The following is a 22,618-nucleotide window of genomic DNA, read 5'->3' as shown; positions in this document are numbered from 1 at the left end:
AGGAGGTCTTCACTGCATGCTGCAGGGGCAGGGCTTGTAGGCGCCGGCAGCCAGCAGAGAGCCCCCCCGCCTCTGCCCCCGCCCCCCTCGACCCGACCCACGCGACCTTAGGAGCCAGAGGGACGGGACCTGCCTGCTGGATGCTTCCTGGGAGCCGCTCCAGGTAAGGCTAGCACTGCTGGGACTCACCTGGCCCCCTGGCAGGTCCCTCTGGCTGGGGCGGGGGGGGGGGGACTCTGCGTGCTGCCCCCCTCCCTCCCCAAGGGGGGAGGTGGAGACGGAGCGGAGGCAAGCTGGTGCGGGGGGGGGAGCGGGGCATGGAGCTGCTGGTGGGTTCTCAGCCCCCACCAATTTTTCCTGTGCTCCGTCGGGTTTTTTTGTTTTTTTGTTTTGCTCCGCCGCCGGCTTGTTTTTTTTTTTTTTTGCTCCGCTCCCACCCCCACCCCCACCCCCCGCGTCCCGATATTTGACCTCTGACATCTGGTCACCCTACTCCTCTCCCCTGTGCTCAGGCAGCTCCAGGGGCGGCAGGTTTGTATAATTTTTGGTGGTGCCCAGAACGAGTCCAAGTCCCACCCCCCACACACACCTGCCTTGTAAGCCAATATATATATTTTTTAAATAATGTAAAAATGGACTGGAAACAGTAAGTGTTTAACAATGTGGGGGGGGATGAGGGGTTTGGGGTGTGGGAGGGGCTCAGGGCTAGGGCAGAGGGTTGGGGTGCGGGCTGTGGGGTGGGGCTTGGAATGAGGGGTTCACAGTGCAGGAGGGGGCTCAGGGTGGGGCAGAGGGTTGGGCTGCGGGGAGGGTGAGGGCTCTGGCTGGGGGTGCGGACTCTGGGGTGGGGCGGGGCTGGAAATGAGGAGTTTGGGGTACAGACAGGCTGCTCCGGGGCTGGGGCCTCGACTTCACAGTCCTCCAGCCCTCCCCCCCCCACACACACACCATGTGCATCACTGCATGTGCTCCTAGGGGCCAGGCCCCACTCAGGTCCAGGAAGCCCCCTCAACTCCCCTGTAGTGGGTGCTGGGGGAGGGGGGACTGCCATCACATGTGGCCTCCTCCCCTGCTGCAGCCTGCTGCCCTTCACCGTAGCCTCACGGGGGATGGGGCTGCCCCTTGCCCAGCGTGGGGCAGGAGTGGTGGCTGCGGGCAGCGGGGGGATGCAGATCACACTGTCAGACACTCACCCAAGCCCCGGCAGCTGCTCAGGTGAGATCCAGACTCCATCTCCCAGAAGCCCCTTCGGCATCGCCTCCCAGTGCGTGCGGGGGAGGGGAGGGCTGCCAGTCATGTGTGTGCCTCCTTCCCTCCTCCCTCCGCAGGTGCAGCAGCCGCCTCAGCCAGCCGGCGGCGCTGCTCCACTGCGGCAAGGGAGCACAGAGCAGAGTTGCAGGGCAGCTGCCCGCTTGAGGCAGGGACGCTCCGGGGCCTGGGGGAGGCATGCAGGGCCAGCAGGCAGGGGCCGGGGGACACTCCGGGGGAGGCGCACGGGGCCAGCAGGCAGGGGCCGGGGGAGGCGCACAGGGCCAGCAGGCAGGGGCCGGGGGACACTCCGGGGGAGGCGCGCAGGGCCAGTAGGCAGAACTGGGGGAGAGACCCAGCTCCGAACACTGGTGGAGCTGGGCTCCCAGGCCCTGAATATTCCTGGAACCCAGGCACCACGGGCCCATACAACTTGCCGCCCCTGGCTCTCACTTATCCCTTTCCTATTTTCCTTCAGGGACTTCTCAGGCAGCTCTCACCTGCCCTTTTTCTGAGTCCCAAGCAGCTCTGACTCACCTCTAGGGCCCCTCTCTCACCACTAGGCACCAGCAGCCTGCTTTTAAGACAAATTGAACAGTATGAAGTGGAAGTGTGCTTACTAGTCACAGGTGCACAGATCTCTTCCCCCTTAAAGGGCCAGTGTCACCCTGTGACAACTCTATTATTAAATTTTGTTTCCCCATTTAGGTACTTACACTATGATAAAGTCACCTCTTACCCTTCTCTTTGATAAGCCAAACAGATTGAGCTGCTTGAATCTTTCACTATAAGGCATGTTTTCCAACTCTTTATGCGCTCTCTTGGCTCTTCTCTAATCCTAAATGGGTGGTGATTGTAAGAATATCACAGATTATTCCTTCCACTACCAACAAAACTGACCTCTGAAGCCAACAAGACAGGGGAAGGAGCAGAGCTCAGGGGTCTTCTGAGCCCACAAAGGGGAAACCAAGTTCAAGGAGCCCAAGAGACCTCAGCAAGGAATCGGAGATGCGCCAAGCAGGAGCCAAGCCCAAAGATGACCAGCAGAGCATGCATGATCACATTTTGAACTTCTAGGTGATTTACTATCTGGTCTTCTGGGGGTAGATCTTGGTTTGTGGGAGGAGCCTCAGAGTACCACTGCTACTTTTCTTTTCCAATATAACTCCTGCAAGCTATATGCTGGAAAACATTTAGAACAGTCTACAGTGGCTTAAAGTAACTTCTGGGACTATGTCTGAATGTCTGTTGGGTTTGGATGGCTTTGATTAGAATCTGATAGAAGATTTGCAAAAACCATTAGATCTCAGGGCAGGTCTACACTACAGCTGGGATCAACAATCTGAGATCGATCCACCGGCAGTCGATTTAGCGGGTGTAGTAAAGACCCACCAAATCGACTGCAGAACGCTCTCCAGTCGACCCCTGTACTCTATCCCCGATGAGAAGAGTAAGGTAAGTCGACGGGAGATTTTCTCCCCTCGACCCCCCGCGGTGTAGACCCCGCGGTAACTCGACCTAAGGTACACTGACTCCAGCTACATTATTCACGTAGCTGGAGTTGTGTAGCGTAGGTAGACTTACTGCGGTAGTGTAAACATAGCCTCAGAAAAATCAAGGAGTCCAACAATGTTAGTATGAATTGTATTATACAGTCTTAATTATTATTTGAATTTGGTGAGAAGCGGACTTTTTGAACTATGGGGTTAGGGGTCATGGTTCGTCATAAGCCTGTAAATGAGAAGAACAACAGGCCTTAGAGAGTAGGGAACAGAAAGATTGCTGGAAGGCAAGTGTTATGTCCCCTATTCGGTAAATAGGGAAGTATCGACTTGTAGACCGTATGCAGCACCAGGAAGGAGGAGGACTAGATTTTATTCTCACTTCTAACACAAATCTTCCTCTGCAGTCTTAGCCTGATTTCTGTGTCTCCATCTGTAAGATAGAGATAGTTTTCTTAACTTAATGCATCTTAATTCTTTAACATTTTAAAGAACTTTGAGATCCTTGGGTAGTAAACATTACAGAAGTGCAAAATATTAAGTGGAACAGTGGACTAAAACAGGTAAAAATGTGACCTATTTGATACAATTTTGAAGTCTCATAGACAAATTCTATGTCCTCAGACCCTATCTATACTATGGATATATTTTCCTTCCTGGGGCTGCTACAGAGTGTTTTCACTACTATGGCTCCCCCTATAGAGTGTGACAGGGTCAGGCCAGACCGATACAGGAGAGTGTAGGAAGAAAGGTATTAGCCTCAGGATAAGCAGCTTCCTCTTCCCCTGGTAACTGAGCAGGGGTTACTCCAAGTTAATTAGGACACCTGAAGCCAATTAAAAACCTGCCAAAATGGGTTAGAAGCCTTCCCCCCAGCCAGTCAGGGAGGGTGATAGGCATTGTGAGAGTGAAACCGTGCTGTTGGAGAGCTGACAGGTGTGGAAGCTGACAAGGACCAGGGGAGACCCCCACAGGTATAGAGATTGGGGAGAAATCCTACCTTAAACAGGAGCTAGGGACCCTTCCATGTCCAAAGACTGAAGAAAAGGACCCCGCCAGAGGGGAGAGACTGAGCCATGTATTTGGTGTGGTGCTGCCACGCCCAGAAGGGCTACCAGAGATTAGGGGCTCTCCGTCCCCCGGCAGGAGGGTCAGGAGGAACCCCGCCCAAGCAAAATGGAGACAATAAGCCAGGAAGTTTTTGGAAAGTGTAGGGGACAATTTCCTGATACAAGTGCTGGAGGAACCAACTAGGGGCAGAGCTTTTCTTGACCTGCTGCTCACAAACAGGGAAGAATTAGTAGGGGAAGCGAAAGTGGATGGGAACCTGGGAGGCAGTGACCATGAGATGGTCGAGTTCAAGATCCTGACACAAGGAAGAAAGGAGAGCAGCAGAATACGGACCCTGGACTTCGGAAAAGCAGACTTTGACTCCCTCAGGGAACAGATGGGCAGGATCCCCTGGGAGAATAACATGAAGGGCAAAGGGGTCCAGGAGAGCTGGCTGTATTTTAAAGAATCCTTATTGCGGTTGCAGGAACAAACCATCCCGATGTGTAGAAAGAATAGTAAATATGGCAGGCGACCAGCTTGGCTTAACAGTGAAATCCTTGCTGAACTTAAACGCAAAAAAAAGCTTACAAGAAGTGGAAGATTGGACAAATGACCAGGGAGGAGTATAAAAATATCGCTCAGGCATGCAGGAGTGAAATCAGGAAGGCCAAATTGCACTTGGAGTTGCAGTAGCAAGAGATGTTAAGAGTAACAAGAAGGGTTAATTCAGGTATGTTAGCAACAAGAAGAAAGTCAAGGAAAGTGTGGGCCCCTTACTGAATGAGGGAGGCAACCTAGTGACAGAGGATGTGGAAAAAGCTAATGTACTCAATGCTTTTTTTGCCCCTGTCTTCACGAACAAGGTCAGCTCCCAGACTGCTGGACTGGGCAGCACAGTATGGGGAGGAGGTGACCAGCCCTCTGTGGAGAAAGAAGTGGTTCGGGGCTATTTAGAAAAACTGGATGAGCACAAATCCATGGGGCCGGATGCGCTGCATCCGAGGGTGCTAAAGGAGTTGGCGGATGTGATTGCGGAGCCATTGGCCATCATCTTTGAAAACTCATGGCGATCGGGGGAGGTCCCGGATGACTGGAAAAAGGCTAATGTAGTGCCCCATCTTTAAAAAAGGGAAGAAGGAGGATCCAGGGAACTACAGGCCAGTCAGCCTCACCTCAGTCCCTGGAAAAATCATGGAGCAGGTCCTCAAGGAATCAATTATGAAACACTTAGAGGAGAGAAAAGTGATCAGGAACAGTCAGCATGGATTCACCAAGGGGAAGTCGTGCCTGACTAACCTAATTGCCTTCTATGATGAGATAACTGGCTCTGTGGATGAGGGGAAAGCAGTGGATGTGTTATTCCTTGACTTTAGCAAAGCTTTTGATACGGTCTCCCACAGTATTCTTGCCACCAAGTTAAAGAAGTATGGGCTGGATGAATGGACTGTAAGGTGGATAGAAAGCTGGCTAGATCGTTGGGCTCAACGGGTAGTGATCAATGGCTCCATGTCTAGTTGGCAGCCGGTTTCAAGCGGAGTGCCCCAAGGGTCGGTCCTGGGGCCAGTTTTGTTTAATATCTTTATTAATGATCTGGAGGATGGTGTGGACTGCACTCTCAGCAAGTTTGCAGATGACACTAAACTGGGAGGAGTGGTAGATACGCTGGAGGGTAGGGATCAGATACAGAGGGACCTAGACAAATTAGAGGATTGGACCAAAAAAAAACCTGATGAGGTTCAACAAGGACAAGTGCAGAGTCCTGCACTTAGGATGAAAGAATCCTATGCACTGCTACAGACTAGGGACTGAATGGCTAGGTAGCAGTTCTGCAGAAAAGGACCTAGGGGTCACAGTGGACGAGAAGCTGGATATGAGTCAACAGTGTGCTCTTGTTGCCAAGAAGGCTAACGGCATTTTGGGCTGTATAAGTAGGGGCATTGCCAGCAGATCGAGGAACGTGATCGTTCCCCTTTATTCGACATTGGTGAGGCCTCATCTGGAGTACTGTGTCCAGTTTTGGGCCCCACACTACAAGAAGGATGTGGAAATATTGGAAAGAGTCCAGCGGAGGGCAACAAAAATGATTAGGGGGCTGGAGCACATGACTTATGAGGAGAGGCTGAGGGAACTGGGATTGTTTAGTCTCCAGAAGAGAAGAATGAGGGGGGATTTGATAGCTGCTTTCAACTACCTGAAGGGAGGTTCCAAAGAGGATGGAGCTTGGCTGTTCTCAGTGGTGGCAGATGACAGAACAAGGAGCAATGGTCTCAAGTTGCAGTGGGGGAGGTCTAGGTTGGATATTAGGAAACACTATTTCACTAGGAGGGTGGTGAAGCACTGGAATGCGTTACCTAGGGAGGTGGTGGAATCTCCTTCCTTGGAGGTTTTTAAGGCCCGGCTTGACAAAGCCCTGGCTGGGATGATTTAGTTGGGAATTGGTCCTGCTTTGAGCAGGGGGTTGGACTAGATGACCTCCTGAGGTCCCTTCCAACCCTGATATTCTATGATTCTATGAAGTAACCCAGGAAAGCTAACAGCTGTCCTGGGAATTGGCAGAGTGAGGCTGCTACTTGTAGGGTCCCTGGGCTGGGGCCCGGAATAGAGGGCGGGACCGCCCCCCCCCCCCTTTCTCCTCTCACTGGATGTCCACCGAGGAGGCCAGAAGCCCCAGTGAAGCAGTGAGGGCCTAGCAGGCCCAGAAACGGGAAGACCACTTGAAGACAGAATTTCCCCACCCACTATAAACAGAGTGTGGGGGGAATTCTGAGAGACGAGACGCTATCCTGACCCTCCGCTAGAAGGAAACGTGGGACCCACCAAGACGGAGAAGAAGCCCTGCTACAAGAGACGTAGTAAAACAGAATTTTTAGGTTCCTATATTTTAAAATACATTTTTAGGAAGTTACACATTGTACTTGGAAGTTGGTAATTTGTAACTTTCCAAGGAGCAACTTCAGGAAGTACACAGTAGATCATTGCTCTCACTCACACATCTTGAATTTTTTCACTTAAAAACTTGGAAGTTGTACCCATTTCTCTCTCAAAGGGGTATACATAAGAACATAACATAAGAACATATGAATGGCCATAATGGGTCAGACCAAAGGTCCATCCAGCCCAGTATCCTGTCTGCCGACAGTGGCCAATACCAGGTGCACCAGAGGGAGTGAACGTAACAGGTAATGATCAAGTGATCTCTCTCTCCTGCCATCCATCTCCACCCTCTGACAAACAGAAGCTAGGGACGCCATTCCTTACCCATCCTGGCTAATAGCCATTAATGGACTTAACCACCATGAATTTATCTAGTTCTCTTTTAAACCCTGTTATAGTCCTAGCCTTCACAGCCTCCTCGGGAGTTCCACTGGTTGACTGTGTGCTGTGTGAAGAAGAACTTCCTTTTATTTGTTTTAAACCTGCTACCCATTAATTTCATTTGGTGGCCCCTAGGTCTTATATTATGGGAACAAGTAAATAACTTTTCCTTATTCACTTTCTCCACACCACTCAGGATTTTATATACCTCTATCATATCCCCCCATGCAGTTCTGACATGACCAAGAATCATTCTAAATGTCAATTATGTGGGACGAGACTGGGAAGAAGCTAAATGGCAATTTTAGGGGGGACATCTAGTGATGAATGGTGGGAGGCAGGGAGCATCAAGAGGAGAATACTTCTTCCATCACAGAAAACAAAGAATGTCCCCAAAAATAGAGGATGAGGAGGAGTTTCTGCATCAGCATTTGCAGAATGGGTCTCACTCCCTTGTGGCAGCTAACTGAATGACATGTTACATGAAATGCAGGAGCAGCATGCACCTCTCCTGCCGATAAAGGATGTCATCCTACCCTTTTCCCTAGATAGCTTGATGGCATCTCCTTCCAGGCGTGATGAATCAGTAGCTGCCACAAGCTTTCCATAGCGGAGCTCAGATATCTTTGAGCTACCCAGTGAGACCTCTGAAGAAACTAGTAGGCCTCTGAAGAGAAACTTACATTCCACTGCTGGGAAGAAAAAAAACAGCCTCTACTTCCAGTTATTTGAGGGGAAAAGGAGAGTGTAAGAAAATGTGATTCTTTTCTGTAATTTAGCAATCGTGTTTTCTTTCACAACAGCACATTTCTAAAAATATGAAAAGATTGGAGAGGGGAAGTTATGTTAAAAGTAATTGATTTAGAATGAAAAATAATAATTTACAAAATGAATATGATTTGAAAAAATATTGATTGAAAAAAATTATGGAAAACAGAAAAGAGAAAATACATACACCAAATTATTTCTCAAAATTTAGCACAAAAGGGTGTTTGACTTAACTAGAAAAAGCAGATACTGTTTTGTAATTAATATTTTTCAAGATTTTATTGTACATAAGTAGGCAGAAAAGAAAGAAAAGTTAACATACCTCATGCTTATTTTCCAAAACTCAAATAAATACTTCATTTTGGAAGGAGAGGGAATCAAATTTGTAAAAACTATATCCATGTTCTAAAAGATGACATTGATGTTTTTGAATTTCTAGCATCTCAATCAAAATTCACTAGAGTAAAAACAATTCAATAGATAATGAGAGTCTTCGCTATTGTTTATGATGAATAGAATGTAAAAATGAGTTCAGTAACAAGAAAAATATCTACTCATCATGCTTTCGGAAATCTATGTTGAAGTTTCAATCTATGACATTTTTGACAAACAACCAAAACAGATTTTAAAAAATATGTATCAAGAAAATACATTGGTCTTTTGACTCTACAAATAAACATGTAATTTTACCGTGGGTGGAATTTATGTTAGGTTAACTATTCCCCGACCTTCATTTATCTGAGTGTATTACTATATCCAACTGTACAACAGTTTTGGAACTAAGAGTTTTGCATTTGCATACTCATGTAATGAATATGTTACAAGATGTTATTGTACAAAACAATAACTAGAAAAAGCAGATAAGTCCAACACCTTTTTAACTAAACTTTGAGAAATAATTTGGTATGTATTATTGTTTTCCCTTTTTCACAGAGAAGCAAGTCAACAAGGAAATCTCTCCATTTCAATTCCTGCATATTACCAAATCAGTTTAATTGTCCTCTGCACCCTAACAGAGGCTATAAGTGACTAATGCTCAAAAAAAAGAAATAATATAATAAAAATGGCAATTTATCATGCAAACTACTATTGAAAATCAGAAAGTAACCCATCATTGTTAGAATCCACTAATAGGTATGCCTCAGACAGAATTCTTATGGAGCTGCAAAGAAGACAATATGGTATTGTTTGACTCTAGTAAGTCATATTCTATAAGTGAAGTTTTACAGTATAGTTAAAACAGAATTAGAGTCACTAGAACTAACAAAAATCTACAACTTATCTATTAAATGTTGAAAGTTTAAGTCTTCACAGGAACTGTATCTGCTTACTGCAACAGCTACTTTAGAGTATATGCCGGGTAGTTCTGTAACTGCAGCACCCTCTGCTGCTTTTTCAGTTCCAGAACATGTAATTTTACACTCAACTGGAATCACACAAATAGTCAATTAACTAGAAAACAAAAACTTGAACTTACAGTGATTTCAAATCAAAGGAATGTTTGCACAATTAAATAATCTTATGTAAAGTTTACAAGAAAAAAAATGTATTTTTCTAAGCAAACTCATTCCTGTGGTAGATGTGCACCTTCACATCACGACAACACTCCAGAGTATGCTGTTGGGGTAAAAAGCATATGGTGGCGTCAAGTGGATATTACTTGAAAACTCCACAATGCTTAACAATTTTGTTTCACAGCTTCCCACACAAGACAATTTGTTTAGGCTTGCAGCACGTAATGCGGGAGATTTATAATCTTTTGATAATTTTATCTTTTAGTCATTTCACTTGATTAGGTTTACTTTTAATGAATAAATAAATAATCTAAGGATGTCTATTGTATGATATAATCATGTAACAATTGTGGGCCCAGATTGCCTGCTTCTATTGGAGGAGGCGAAAGAGAGGAAACACTCAAAAGAATCTCCTTGCAGACTTTTCCCCCCCAATTACTCTACTGATATGGGGGACTGTCTCTTTATGGAATGAGCAAGGCGTCTGCCCTCCAGAGCCTGCTGATACCACCCCATGATATCAGCACAGCTGCACTGGACCACGCTGCTAGGGCGTCACCTGTTGGCCACAGCTCACAGAACTTCCTTTAAAGAAGCATCCTATGATAAAGTCGTTAAAGCCTGGGGCTGTATCACCTTCTTAGCAGACACCACCCTGTTGTCCATGGAGAATGAACTAATCATTCCTCAACCCCACACTACTCCTACACATTCTTTAAAAATAAGAAATAAATAAATAAATATAAAATAATAATAAATAATACTGATTTCCAGTTGTGATTTTTCCACCTTCTAGCAGTAATCTTTTAATGAAAAATACATCCTTTGAAATGTTTTTTTAGAAAGAGACAGAAACCAGGCACAAGGGTGCAGTCTAAGCAAGACGTTAAAGCAGCAGTTTCCAAGTTTAATGCCAGAAGCCTCATGTACATAGCTTACTGTAGCTACTTCTACTGGCTCTATGGAAGAATTATTCAAGGTTCTTTTTTCATATACTCTTACCTGTATCAGGTAATACTTTTGGAAGCAGTCACATGTACTCTTTAACACCAGGTTATGCATATTTTATATAGTGCTGCCAGCTAGTGGCTCACCTTAGAATGAGTTAATGTCTACTGGGAATTGTAACAACAGGTAATATGTACTTCCATCTGCTCTACCATTCTACTCTTGATGATGTACAGTGATGTCACTGGACTATTTAAAGAATTATCGGCAAAAAGAGTAAAGTACAGTGAAACAGGTACTAAACCACCACACACGAGACTAACAAGAAATGGTCTTTTAAAGAAGGCTGTGTTAATAAAGATAACTGGGAATCTTACTGGAAAAAGCTAAGAAATAAGATATTAAATCATACTTATTTGATACCAAAATGATGTTATGGTTTAGAGAACATTTGATGTGCAAATATATAAAATTATTTTATTTTTATAAAACACTTTAAATATCAATATTTAATAAAAGCATATGTTTAATGTATAAAAACCTCTCTTGTAGCCAAAACACTGGTCCTATATATAGCAGAGATATATGGTCGACGAAACAAAAATGCAAACATTTTATATTTTTATCTAATAATCAGGCAAAAACCCTACAGCAATGTACAGATCTACGCAAAGAGCAGAGTCTCCAACCTATATGTATATAGTGTGTCCCTAATGAGTACTAAAGTCCATACCTGGGAGACCTGTTGAGCTGGAAAGGGTATTACTGTATAGGGGACCATTGCTGTATCTGTCTGTAACACACTGCTGGAGATAGCTGGAGTTGTGAGCCACAGTGCTACCTCTCTGCCTTAGCAAGAGTGAGCTTTACTAGAAATTAGACTGTGTTAGCTCCCTGCCACACCAGTCTGTCTTCCTCACTGGCAAATTTCTCAAGGCTCTCCCAGCCCAAACATCACCTAGCAGGTAACCATCAGTGAACGTCAGCCCCGAGAGCTTCTCAGAGATGTTTGTCTGCATTGCAAAGCCCCTACCACTCTGCATTCACAGAAGATATTAAGTTTGCTCCTCTTTTTAAAAAAGTCAGTCCATTACAGCTTATTAACTTAACTGGGGTAAACACACCGTTTCCTTCAAACACAACACTCAATTGGTTTATAGTAAAAATAAAACAGGTTTATTATCAAAAAACATAGGTTAAGTGATACCAAGTAAAAGGAATAAAGATAGAAATGGGTACAAGCAAATAAAAACGAAAACACGCATCTAAAAGACTTAATCTAGCTTGATATAGTCTTTGTTCAAGATTGTTTCTTTCACCTTCACTCTCCTTTTCAGCTTTTACTGACCAGCCTGCTCAGGATCCATCACAGAGATCAAATTGCTTGGTTCCTTTGTATCTAAGGGGAAGGATAAAGATGGAGTGTCTCTCTTTTCCTCATATCCCCAAAGGGATTGTTTTTGTCTTAGAAGGCAAGAAGGCCTCCTGGGGATTCAGCCTCCTGTGTCTCTGTGGGGTGCAGGAGCCATGTTAATTTTCCGTTTCTCGAGTTCAGGATCATAATATGCCTGCTGGTTTAGCTCAATGGCTTTGTTTACTGCTAATATGTAAATTGAGGTAAACCCACATTCCTTTGTCTAGGACAGACCTGTTTATCACATTTACCTAGGCTTGGCTGTCTGGAATTAAACATGTTCTAATACAGTGGTTCTCAAACTTTTTTTTTCCACGGACCACTTGAAAATTGCTGAGGGTCTCGGCGGACCATTTAATGAGCTTTCCAAATGTTTTCTGTCCCGTTAGTTAACTACTGTAAAGTGCTTTGGATAAAAGCGTTATATAAAAAAAGTAATAATAATAAACTTTTTTTGTTCTACAAATAAAAGCACACAACTCATATTTTAATATCAGTAGTCTTAACTTTCTAATGCGATAGCTGTGCCCTCTCTCCCCCGCCGCGGCAGCCTCCCGAGCTGGGGCTGGGAAGGAGGGCTGTCTCTCCCAGGCAGCTGCAGCCCTGGAGCTGGGGAAAGGCACCTCATTCTCTGGCCACCGCAGCCCTGCATGTCCCAAATTCCTCCCACCCCCTCTTCTCACCCCACTGCCCTCCTATCTGCCTCCCATTCCCCGCAAGGCCACCACCTCACCTTACATGTGCGTCTTCTCCAGGGTCCAGACACCTAATTAGTGGAGCCATGCCCTTCATTCTCTCGTGTGCGGCCACCCAGGTGCGCACCTTAAAGGGAATTATCCGTGGACCACCTGAATGGAGCTCGTGGACCACCGGTGGTCCACAGACCACAATTTGAGAACCTCTGTTCTAATAACATCACACAGAGAGAATCCATAATTTCACATATAACATTAACACATACATTTTACAATTATATTAATAACCAGTGTGTTACTAGTTTTTAAATGATACCGCACAAGGCATATTTTGAACAAATATCATTGCAGTAGTGTGTGGAGTATGAATACAAATAGGGCCATCCCTAGGGGGGGTGTGGGGCCCGGGGTGGAAGTGACGAATCCGTCACTTCCGGGACCGACCATGCTAGGCAGGGGAGGCTGTGCCTCCCCAAACAGCCAGGCTTGGCCCCGGCCACACTCCCTCCCCCACCCCCCACCGCCCGGGCCCTGATTTGGCAGTGCCGCTGGGCTCCAGGGGGCTGGGGCCACTCTGTCTGCCTTCCCAGGGCCGGGGAGGCCGCAGCAGCAGCGCTGCACGCTCTCCCTCCCAGCGTGCCGGGACCGGGAAGGCTGCGGCGGTGGTGCCACGTGCTCTCCCTCCCGGCGCTCCAGGACCGCGGAGGTCGCGGCACCGCGCGCTCTCCCTCGGGTGGAAGGTGTGGGGTTAGGGGTAGCCTCCCCCAGCCAGCGGTTCACGCGCCACCCATATGCGCCAGCCCGCAGGGCTCCCCAAAGCGCGGGGCCCAGAGCGGTCACCCTGATTTGCCGTACACTAGAGACGGCTCTGCAGGATGCCTAGGGACACACTGTCATTGACCAGTTGCATTACAGTTAGTTGCTTAACAGAAGTAATTTAACATTTTAAAATGCTAGGGGATACCTTAGAACGGTCACTTAGGAAAGACTGTGGAGTTCTTTAAAAACAGACACTGGTTTATATAGAAAAGGTCAAACATAACACTAGAAAAATCCAAGTAGGAGACATCTAGAAAATAATGAATAATCAAACCTCAGAATGTTTAGGCAAATACTCTAATATCACTATTTCCCTAATCAGAATTTAGAAACTGCTGCACAAAAGTCACAGGTATTAATTTTATTGTAAAATTATGTTAAAGAAGATAAATGCAGGAAGACTAACTGCCCACAGAATAAGGATATTTTAAAAGGGTAAATGGGATGAACTATTAAGTAATTAAAGGCCTTTCAGCCTGACATTGATCTTAGGCAAAATAATGGAACAGCTGTTACAGGATTAATAAAGAATTAAAGGAGGATAATATAAGCAATGCCAACCAAGATTGATTTTTTTAAATGAAATTACAAGTTTGGTTGATAATTGTAACACTATTTAATATTTTTATCAGTGATCTGTAAGATAACATAAAATCACCACTGATAAAGTTTACAGATTACACAGAGAATAATGCAGAGGTCAGGTCACTGATACAGAGTGATCTAGAATGCTCTGGTAAGCTAGGTGCAAGCAAACAACAGGTGTTTCAATACAGCCAAATGTGAAGTCACACATCCAGGAACACAGAATGCAGGCCATACATACAAAATGGAGGAATTTATTCTTGGAAGCAGTGACTCTGAAAAAGATTTGTCAGACATGGTGGATAATCAGCTAAAAGTGAGCTCCCAGTGTGAATTTGTGGCCAAAAAGGCTAACGAGAGCCTTGGATGTATAAACAGTAGGAGTAGAGAGGTTATAATACCTCTGTATTTGGCACTGGTGCATCTGCTACTGGAATACTGTGTCCAGTTCTGGCATCCACAATTCAAGAAGGATGTCGATAAATTGGAAAGGGTTCAGAGTAAAGCCACAAGAATGATTAAAGGATTAGAAAACATGCCTTATAAGTGTAAAACTCGAGGAAATCTATTTAGCTTATCAAAGAGAAGTTTATAGCTTGGCTTGATCACAGTCTACAAGTATCCACATGGGGAACAAAAATTTGATAATAGAAGTCTCTTTTCTCTAGCAGACAAAGGTATAAAAAGTTCCAAAAGCTGTAAGTTAAAACTAGTCAAATTCAGACTAGAAATAAGGCACAAATTTTTAACAGTGAAGGTAACTGACCATTTGAACAACTTACTTAGGGCTGTGGTGGACTCTCCATCACTGGAAACTTTTAAAATCAAGACTTGGTGTTTTTCTAAAAGATATTCTCTAGTTCAAACAGGAAGTAATTCAGGAAGTCCTATGGCCTGTGATATAGAGCAGGTCAAACTAGGTATTCATAATGGTCCCTGCTGGCCATATAATCTATGAATCTATGATAACTTAATCTTTTTAAAAATTTGATCTGTCATTTAAACAAGAATTTTCAGTATCACTAAATGTTTTTTCCCAAAAATCCCAAGGTGTGCTCATAAATCCACATATTCTCCCAATCCTTTCACTTGGCTTAATTATCCAGCTACTGGTGACTCAAATTGTCCCTGACATCAGCCTTTATCACAAAATTTGGATTTTCTCCCTTGGCCTTGATATTATTCCTTTGACTACTTGTAAATCCTTTAGATCTCATTTTTCTTCTGAAATCTGTGAACTGCTTCACCTACCTGGCAGTACTTCAAAAACACATTTTCCAAGTATTTTTTGGCCTGTGCAGAAAAAGTCTGCAGTGTTAAAAAAAGAAGGCTACCAAGTCAAGAATGGATGGCACAGAATGTTAGTCTCAAACACCTATCCATACTTTGAATTTTCATCCATACATTTATTTTCCTTTGAAGTCAAAAAGGTTACTTTAATAAATTGATATTTTTCTGCTCCTGAATTGTCAGTGTTCACTGAAATATAACTTTAGGTTAAGGAGAAACCCACAGAAATTTTGAGGTGAAACAGGCATATTTGAGAAGAATAGTCTCATGTCATAGTTTGGAGGAGGAGAGGGAAAAAAAGAACTTGTCTCTTGACTTTGTGATCCTTAAAGACCCCCAACTTTATTCTTTAAGCCTTCCAATTGAAAAAAGCAACAAAAAAACAAACCTGGAATAGAGTATGAGATACTGAAGGATCAAGCACATAGTACATGCAGACTCTCTCTTCAAGAGATAGCCCGCAACTCTCTTCCTTCCCCACTTGCCATTTTTGTTTCTAACATATTACAGATCTTCTCAATATCATTGTTTTAAAAGTTATCAATAAGTAGAATATTGTATTCATTTATTTAAGATTTGCAAATCAGTCCTCAGACAAAAATCTACAGTCTGTTTTGACAGCATTAATGCCAGCCATTTGTTACTGCACCACAGTCAGAGTAGGCTAACATAAGGGCCTTGAAAATCTACTCTATTTCTTCCTTCTCTGATACTACAAAGTATCTCCTCAAAGAAATGGAGGACAAATGGTTTTACATCTTGAAATACAAATGCTGCAAGTTACCTGCTTCTATGGCTAACTAGTGGGCAAGAGGTTTTCATTCTTTCTAAAGTGTTGGCTGTGTACTTAGCCCCAAAATAAAATGTATAGCCAAGAGGGAAAAACAAAAATCAGAAGTTTGCATTGATCAGACCTAGACCTGCCTGTTTTTACAATTTTAATATGTAAAATGGCATAAACATACATTTATCATAAGGTTTTATATGCCACCATTACCATAATATCAGTGTTTCCCAGGTAAGACAGGTTGGCATAGAACAGTCATATTGTAATGCAGAATATTAACAAAATCAGGCTTCAACCTATACAACACTGTACTTATAGAATAAATTAATAACTTACAGACATTCCCTGTGTTGTCAAAACTTGTAAGAACATCTTCGATATTTAAAAGTCCATTGTTACATCTAGAAGACAACAGATATTTTCATTTTATCAACAAGTAAAAATATTCTTCAGTCCTCTCTTAAGACAGTGAATTTGCCATACATGTTCATATCTCACAAACCTTTTCACTACACCTTTCATTACTATTCCATGAACACATATGATTTTAGCCACTAGGGGGAAGCTAATGAGAAGTGTTCTGAAAATAAAGTGTTAGAATTAAAATCTGAGAGATTGTTTTAAAAGGTTATATTCTCAACATTGTAGTATTCTTAAAAAACAAGCAAATTGTGCTTAATTAGATTCCATACAGTATAAGTATTATGAGAAAAACAAACAAACCCAATTCTTAAACAAGGTTTTAAATTATGTTTAATATTTATATGTACTCTTAACTTAATGCATTTACTCATTTGTGTTATTAGAACAAAACAAATGGGGCCCAACCGACTAATGAGTTGTTTTGTTTTTACACTGGTTTAACTTGATTAAAATAAATGAAGTTACACCAGCATAAAACAAGCGTAACAGATTAAATTTTACCGATCAAGATAAGAATGTCAGATACTTAAATTATAGAATACAGTTTAATAAATCATTAAGAGCCATAAAAAGAACCTGCATATAAATTCAGTAATAAATGGTGCCTAAAATGTTTATTGTATTAATTTAAATGCTACAGCTTTCAATCTAGATTCACACAAAAATTGTCAGAATTTATTTAGAATAACTTGATTGCCTCCAAGATTAATTTAAAATACTGTACCCATCTACCAGTACAGAATATCTGCAGAGATACAAACAGGGATCTTCAGCTCCAAAAATACAGACCCTTGTTGCTTGCATTTAAAAAGTACCTCCATTAGCTGGCAGCAGCAGTAGGCTCTTATTCTCTGTGGACCAGTCACTAGGGCCAGGTGACATGCTGATTAAGTGTTTCAATACAATACACCTTTTTCAAAACATGGGACAGTAGAAGCACACCCTTTTAACTATTACAAATTGGTGTCACATGCATAATAAGCACAAACAAGTTTTTAAAGATGTCCATATCTCTTACCATCAAAGGAACAGAAACCGTGAGTCACAATTTCAAACACTATATACTGAGTGTGGAAAACTGAAACTAAAGGTGGTTAGAACAAATATAACTGCATAAACTGATTTTGGAATTAGAGCAGCCCCCAGTCTCTTTCTTGGTTCCCACATGCACTACCTTTTTCACCTGCTGAAGTTGATATCCTGGCTCTGCTCTTCTGATTGAACCCCATCCTTAATTCCCTGGGCAGTTTCAATCCATCCCATTCTCTCTCTCTCTCTCTCTCTCTCTCTCTCTCACACACACACACACACACACACACACACACTCTCCCTCGTATGCTTCCCCATCTTCATTTCCTAAAAGTACATTTTTTAGGTTTGCGAGTTGGGTGCAGTCAGCAGATTCAGGAAAACTTAATTTTTCAACAAGTGGAACCAAATATTTATGAATGATTCAAAAAAATCTAAACCCTTCAGACAAATCAAATCAGGAGACACTATACATTACCATGATCTCAACAAAATCACAACTACAACTCCATTAAACAGCCTCAGGATTATTCATCAAACAGTGAATTCCTGTACACCACAGCATGCAAACAAAATGTATGGCACTAAGAGTCATCTGCGATATACTGGAGTTTTGCATATGACAGCCTGTGTGCAAGAGATCCAAAGGTCATGCCCCTGGCCAAAGTCAGCCCTGAGTGTTAAATGGTGAAAGAAAAAAGAACAAAAACAAAAACAAAACAAAAAACAAGGAAACTTGGGGATTTTTTTGTTTGTTTGACTGGGGTTTTGTTACTTAATTTTTATTCTTATTTCTTTTCTGAGTCAATTCTTGCAGCAGAGGGTTGGTTGCACTGATGAATCATAATCTAAGACAAGGTCAGTCTTGACTTCTTGCATATTCTACTCTTCGGCAAGTACAGAGTCAAGAATGCCAGCCTATTAATTCAGTAGTCATGGCAGCAAACAGGAGTCGTAAACAAAGAATGGAAGACAGCTCAGCTATCATCTTTCTCTGAACATGTGTGTTAATGAATGAGGAACACATCCAATTCCATCTTTCCCATTACAATATAGTTAACTTACTCTTCCATAAACAAGAGATTCCTGCACTCTTAAAATGGGGTAACTTCTCAAAGAAAAATGAACCTTGGATGCAACTACAAGTATCTACATATTTCATCCTGTAGAGGAGACACAGCAGTAATTGGCAGAGAATGGGTAGGGATATAATTCATGTTCTATACAAACATGCTCCATGGAGATAGAGAAGAGAAGGAAAATGACATTTCTTTCTGTCAAAAAGAGCCTTTCTAGTCTTTCAATAATGCAGTAAATACAGGCTTCTAAACCAATAAAGGAAGCTTGGGAACATCTATATATAATATTTTGGACTACTTGAAAAAGATGGGAAATCCAAAGATTTCAGCATTTACAATACTTGTTCTTATTCCAAGAGATTTTCCTTTTTGAAGGAACACTGTTGCAAGAATAAATGTTTATTTTTAAAAGCTTAAATCTTTTGCACTTATAGAACTGTAGATTGATAATAGAATCACACAAAGTATGCATACCCATAAAGAAAAATAGATATTAAAATAATTTTTAAATGGTTAAATATCAAGGTTCAACAGGTTACATGAGCCAAATAGGTACCCTTAAAAAAATGAAAATCCATCCCAAATGAAGCCAGTAAAAAGGAATACAAAAAGTGGCAAGTATCATGCATGATAAAAATTAGGAAAATTAAGAGGGAACTTGAAGAACAAATAGCCATGTACGTGAAAATAAATTCTTTAAGCACATCAGAAGCAGAAAGTTTACAAGAGAATCAGTGGATCAACTGGACTACAAGAGAGTTAATGGAGGAACTAATGAGAATAAGGACACTGGAAAGAAGTTATATGATTTCTTTTCATCAGTCTTCACAGAGGATTTTGGAGAGATACTTCCCCCAGATCTAGTCTTTTCACGTAATAAAGATGAAGTACTGTCAGAGAATGAAGTTTCAAAAGAGATAGTGCTGGAACAAAGTTAAAGCCATAAAACACCAGGATCAGATGGTATTTATCCAAGAGGATTTAAGAATGAATAAGCTGAGTTGTTATAAAACCTCAACAAAGTCCCATTTTTCTGGTTCTGGCAGGCACCCCAAGGTGCACCTTGAGAAAAATTCCAGAATACATCAAGCCAGGCAGCAGAAAATTGCACCATGGGATATCTGCCCAGAATGCTGCATGGTTACACTGAAGAAGCAAAGTGCTATATGGGACATAATGATTAACAAGAGAAGTACCTCAAGACAGCATAGCAAAGTGGTGAGGACATACTTCAGTTCGATATAGTTAATTCTGTGTAATTAGAGTGAACAAACTGATTTAACATCCACATGTAGACAAGCCCTCAGGGTACAATATTCAGATTTACAACACACATGGTATGTCTTGAGTACAGCACTTAGTGTGCACTTAAATCACAGAAAGAAGTGGAGCAAACAATGTTTTTCAATGTATTTCCCTTTGTCTTAACCAAAAAACATTCCTAATTGTCAACTATGGACATAACTTCAGACACTTAAAATTAAACTATTTTAGAAAAGGGAGGAAAAGTATCTGAAAAAATATTAAAGAGTGAAAAGCACCTTCTCTCCACAACACACAGAAAACTCAACTGCCAAAATGCATTTTAAAAAAAAGTTTAACAAGTCAACAAACAAGGGCATGAAGACAAAAGGCATTCAGAAGGACCAGAAAAAGATTAGCAGTACTCTGTAATTGTACAACAAAAAGTTTCCCCATTTTCCACATGCATAAGTCCTCGGTTTAATCAGCGGAGAAGAAAATATAGTTCTTATCTTACAGATATACCAAACGTAAAGCACCAAGAAGGCTAAGGAAATCTACTGCCAAATAATATTTCCACATAGGAATCAAGAGAAAAAGCAAACGATTGACATGGACTATTATGAAGCTAGAGTTCTGGAAGTAACAGAAAGGAAGAGCAGGAAAGGGTGAAGAATTACTTCTATGTGTAGTTTGCTTAACTAGCAAAGGATTAGCTATAACTTGCTAAATATCAGGATCAACTGACAAAGAGGACTGATAAATCTCAGAAGGATTATCCTCTTAAAACTCCATATCAAACAAACATTTGGTTTCTTTGTAAATCAGAAAAAAAAAATCTTCTCTTCAATTTGAACCACAACTTAGCATGCTCAAGAAATGACACAACTGTTTCTTTGTCCATGTACTCTTTTTTTCAAATATATAAATCTTAGAGCACAATGGAGCAATCTCAGCTGGCTGAAGGATACCTGAGTTAGGTACCTTTGCCAAATCATTTTTGAAAATCTGCTTTCCTTTGGATGAAATTTACTTCTGCAAGGGTGGCATGTATAAGGATCCCTTCACTACTTAAGCCACATATTGCCCCTCACTGAGCAGTAGTGGGATGGGAGGAAGTCATCCTTTGTAATTTAGTCATATCATATGCCTCAGATTTACACCCTTTCCCTTTGTATCTACATCCCTAAAACTTTCAGTAGGAATTCAAAAGCTCTCAACAGGAATTTCAAAACCCATTCCTAAGGCAATTTTCAACAAGTCCTTTGAAAAGGGACAAATGTCAAGCCCCTCAATTCTGGACAGAAGGTCCAGAATCCTCTGATAATTTCTTTTCGTACTATTTTCTACAAGTTCACATTTAGGGGGGAGGGAGGGATTATCTTTTACAAATGGCAATTAACATTCTTTGCAGAGATTCAACCTTTGCTGTGAATAGTTGAGATTATTCTTTCTAGTTTTGCATTTTAATATTTAGAGCAAATTACTGATCAATGGAAATAATTCTGCCAGAAAAGTAACTCTTTTTTCTCTACTTGCTTAAAACCAGCCAGAAATTTAACAGTAAACACAGACTGTAAAAGTGAAAAAGTCAATATCATTAAACTTACTAATAAAAAAAAGTCTCCTGTTTTAAAGACAGATATCATGGCATATGGGAAAAGTAACAGAGCCCATAATGTCTCACCTCCAGAACTATTCAATGTAAAATTAAAACTTAAGAATAAATTTCCCTTTCCATAAGAATAAGTCAATTTGGAAACATGGCATTAAACCGTACACTTATTACTATATGTTTTGTAAAATATCAGCAAAAACTATTATTTATATATAAAAAAAAATCTTCCAGTAAAGCTATTGAAGTTGAATACTCAAAAAGAAAAAGAAAAGCTGCTAAAAACTAGCAGCTTGATAAAGACACAACTAAGAATAGAAAAAGTTTTCTACTTTAGTTGAAAGAACTACTTTACTTGACTGCTCACTCCTGTCCCTATAATAGCTGCAAGAGATGAGACTGGGAGACAGAGGCTTCAAAGTAGTACACAGCCCTGAAGTCCTGTTCAACTCCAAATTTAAAGGCCAGATAGCATCTATGATGAAAAAAAATTTCTTGTTTCATATCTAGCTTGCTAGAAAACTTCATCCCACCCCTTCCTCCTGATGAGTATCAAGCCACGGCGCTGCATGTATTTGTTACCCACACACTAGATCATTGTAACTCACTGTATTTGAAACAATGTGAAATTAACTGGAAAGACTTCAGTTTTTGCAGTGTACACCTGCCCACCTTAGCCATGGACTAGGCTTCCATAAACACACTGCCCTATGCTCCAGTCCCTCCACTGACTCCCAGTCTAATCTGCCGCCAACTCATGCCTCAATTCCAATCTTCAAAGCCATAATGAACCAGTTCCCAGATACACTAGAGACAGCATCTTCAGTTATAAAAATGCCAAGACAGTTACATTCTACTAGGACAATCCAGATCACAAAGCCCAGGATGAACTGTGTGAAAGCCCGAGATGTAGCACTCATCTGAAGGGATCCAGCTGTAGAACGAACTTCCAGCACAGATTAGACTAAACCAGAGTCTGACCACATTTAGGTCATGCTGCAAGGGCTTCCCCTTTGACAGAGCTTTTCCACCACAACCAGAATGATATTAGCAACTCCACTTACCTTACCACCACATCCCACAATCACTCCCACCCCACACCCCCCCCAAAAAATCCTACCCTAAGTGTTCTTTCCTGAAGCCAGGAAAGGAAGAAGAGCTGAATATTTCATGAAGGACCTCACTATGACAATCTATTAATTTGGGAGGCACTGAATTACTAAAAGGGATGGAGTCCAGTACAAAAACACAAAGACAGACAGGAAGGGTGGGTGCACAGGAATGGGCCCTGA

At 42.0% G+C, this 22,618-nt stretch overlaps 1 protein-coding gene across 1 annotated transcript in view; it reads right to left on the bottom strand.

The window, feature by feature from the left end:
* Positions 1–22,618, bottom strand: part of CAMKMT (calmodulin-lysine N-methyltransferase) — a 377,333-nt gene that overhangs the window by 331,657 nt on the left and 23,058 nt on the right. Inside the window, exon 3 of the mRNA XM_065401271.1 lies at positions 16,275–16,339. Coding sequence (XP_065257343.1) covers positions 16,275–16,339 — 65 coding nt within the window. The remainder of the gene's footprint in view (positions 1–16,274; positions 16,340–22,618) is intronic.

The sequence above is a fragment of the Emys orbicularis genome, chromosome 3 (genome assembly GCF_028017835.1).
Source record: "Emys orbicularis isolate rEmyOrb1 chromosome 3, rEmyOrb1.hap1, whole genome shotgun sequence".
Classification (NCBI taxonomy): Eukaryota; Metazoa; Chordata; order Testudines; family Emydidae; genus Emys; species Emys orbicularis.
The sequence above is the reverse complement of the archived record's forward strand: the minus strand, read 5'-3'. Positions and strand labels throughout refer to the sequence as shown.